Source organism: Oncorhynchus masou, unplaced genomic scaffold, assembly GCF_036934945.1.
Source record: "Oncorhynchus masou masou isolate Uvic2021 unplaced genomic scaffold, UVic_Omas_1.1 unplaced_scaffold_1768, whole genome shotgun sequence".
Taxonomy (NCBI): Eukaryota; Metazoa; Chordata; class Actinopteri; order Salmoniformes; family Salmonidae; genus Oncorhynchus; species Oncorhynchus masou.
Window position 1 is genome coordinate 21958 of NW_027007856.1, and position 2635 is coordinate 24592.

General features: G+C 42.4%; 1 protein-coding gene across 1 annotated transcript in view; it reads right to left on the reverse strand.

Annotated features, from left to right (window-relative positions):
* The window catches only part of LOC135532213 (photoreceptor-specific nuclear receptor-like), a 6290-nt gene extending 5407 nt beyond the window's left edge, over positions 1–883 (reverse strand). Inside the window, exon 1 of the mRNA XM_064959812.1 lies at positions 873–883. Coding sequence (XP_064815884.1) covers positions 873–883 — 11 coding nt within the window. The remainder of the gene's footprint in view (positions 1–872) is intronic.
* Positions 884–2635: the final 1752 nt, after the last annotated feature.

Consider the following 2635-nt stretch of genomic DNA (forward strand, 5'->3'; position numbering starts at 1 on the left):
ACAGGACAGTAATACAGGACATTAATACAGGACATAATACAGGACATTAATACAGGACATTAATACAGGACAGTAATACAGGACAGTAATACAGGACAGTAATACAGGACATTAATACAGGACATTAATACAGGACAGTAATACAGGACAGTAATACAGGACAGTAATACAGGACATTAATACAGGACAGTAATACAGGACAGTTAATACAGGACAGTAATACAGGACATTACAGGACAGTAATACAGGACAGTAATACAGGACAGTAATACAGGACATTAATACAGGACAGTAATACAGACAGTAATACAGTAATACAGGACAGTAATACAGGACATTAATACAGGACATTAATACAGGACAGTAATACAGGACATTAATACAGGACATTAATACAGGACAGTAATACAGGACAGTAATACAGGACAGTAATACAGGACAGTAATACAGGACAGTAATACAGGACATTAATACAGGACAGTAATACAGGACAGTAATACAGGACAGTAATACAGGACAGTAATACAGGACATTAATACAGGACAGGACAGTAATACAGGACAATACAGGACAGTAATACAGGACAGTAATACATAATACAGGACAGTAATACAGGACATTAATACAGGACATTAATACAGGACAGTAATACAGGACAGTAACAGGACAGTAATACAGGACAGGACAGTAATACAGGACAGTAATACAGGACATTAATACAGGACATTAATACAGGACAGTAATACAGGACAAATACAGGACAGTAATACAGGACAGTAATACAGGACAGAATACAGGACAGTAATACAGAAGAACAGAGAAGAACAGCAGAACTATATCAACTATAACATTACATGTTAAAAAAGGCTCACGTAGGATACATATCAATACCAATACAGTACATACACACAAACTATCTAGGTCATGGAGGGGAGAGGCGTTGTGCCGTGAGGCATGAGGCGTGAGGCGTTGTGCCGTGAGGCGTGAGGCGTTGTGCCGTGAGGCGTTGTGCCGTGAGGCGTGAGGCGTTGTGCCGTGAGGCGTTGTGCCGTGAGGCGTTGTGCCGTGAGGCGTTGTGCCGTGAGGCGTGAGGCGTTATGCCGTGAGGCATTGTGCCGTGAGGCGTTGTGCCGTGAGGCGTGAGGCGTTGTGCCGTGAGGCGTGAGGCGTTGTGCCGTGAGGCGTTGTGCCGTGAGGCGTTGTGCCATGAGGCGTTGTGCCGTGAGGCATGAGGTGTGAGGCGTTGTGCCGTGAGGCGTTGTGCCGTGAGGCGTCGTGCCGTGAGGCATTGTGCCGTGAAGCGTTGTGCCGTGAGGCGTGAGGCGTGAAGCGTTGTGCCGTGAGGCATTGTGCCGTGAGGCGTGAGGCGTGAGCGTGAGGCGTTGTTCCGTGAGGCGTGAGGCGTGAGGCATTGTGCCGTGAGGCGTTGTGCCGTGAAGCGTTGTGCCGTGAGGCATTGTGTCTGTTATCACCCATCTCTGCCCTCCTGCACCTGACTGGATTTGGGGACTGTGAAAAGACCCCTGGTGGCATGTCTGGTGTCGTAAGTGTGTGTGTTAGAGCTGTGTGTAAGTTGACCATGCAAACCATTTGGGATTTTCAACACATTAATGTTTCATATAAAAAGAAGAAGTGATGCAGTTCGTCTTTCCTCAACTCTTAGCCAAGAGAGACTGACATGCATAGAATTTATATCAGCCCTCTGAGTACAATGAAGCCGGTCTGTTCTGGGCCAGCTGCTGCTTAAAAACCTCTACAGGATTGGTGTGTCCCCCGCGGGCCGGTTGAGCTATCGTGTGCTAATGTGATTAGCATGAGGTTTTAAGTAACAATAACATTTCCCAGGACAGAGATATATCTGATATGGGCAAAAAGCTTAAATTCTTGTTAATCTAACTGCACTGTCCAATTTACAGTAGTTATTACAGTGAAATAATACCATGCTATTGTTTGAGGAGAGTGCACGGTTATGAACTTGAAAATGTATCAATAAACTTATTAGGCACATTTGGAAAGGAAAGACCTTAAAACCTCTTAAGGATCAGACCCCCTTTTAATTTTTTTTTTTTTTGCCTAAAATGACATACCCAAATCTAACTGAAGGATATGCATATTCTTGATACCATTTGAAAGGAAACACATTGAAGTTTGTAGAAATATGCAATTAATGTAGGAGAATATAACACATTAGATGTGGTAAAAGATAACACAAAAGAAAACACGTTCTATTTTTTTTTCATCATCTTTGAAATGCAAGAGAAAGGCCATAATGTATTATTCCAGGCCATGTGCAATTTCGATTTTGGCCACTAGATGGGAGCAGTGTACGTGCAAAGTTTTAGACTGATCCAATGAACCGTTGCATTTATGTTCAAAATGTTGTATCAAGTCTCCTTGCTGCTCTGTGGGATCAGAACAGGAGCAACTCTGAATCAGATCACTGATCAGATATTTGGATGACTAAAGTGAAACATTTACAAAAAATAAAAAGTGTTCTTACACATTTTTTTGTTGTGTGTGTGTGTCTGAATCATACAGTAAATATCGTTGTTTCTATCAACAGAGTGAATAATTAGCAAGAACTAATCAGCAACAAAAACAGAACAACAAAGCAACAAACAAACAAAATCCTTAT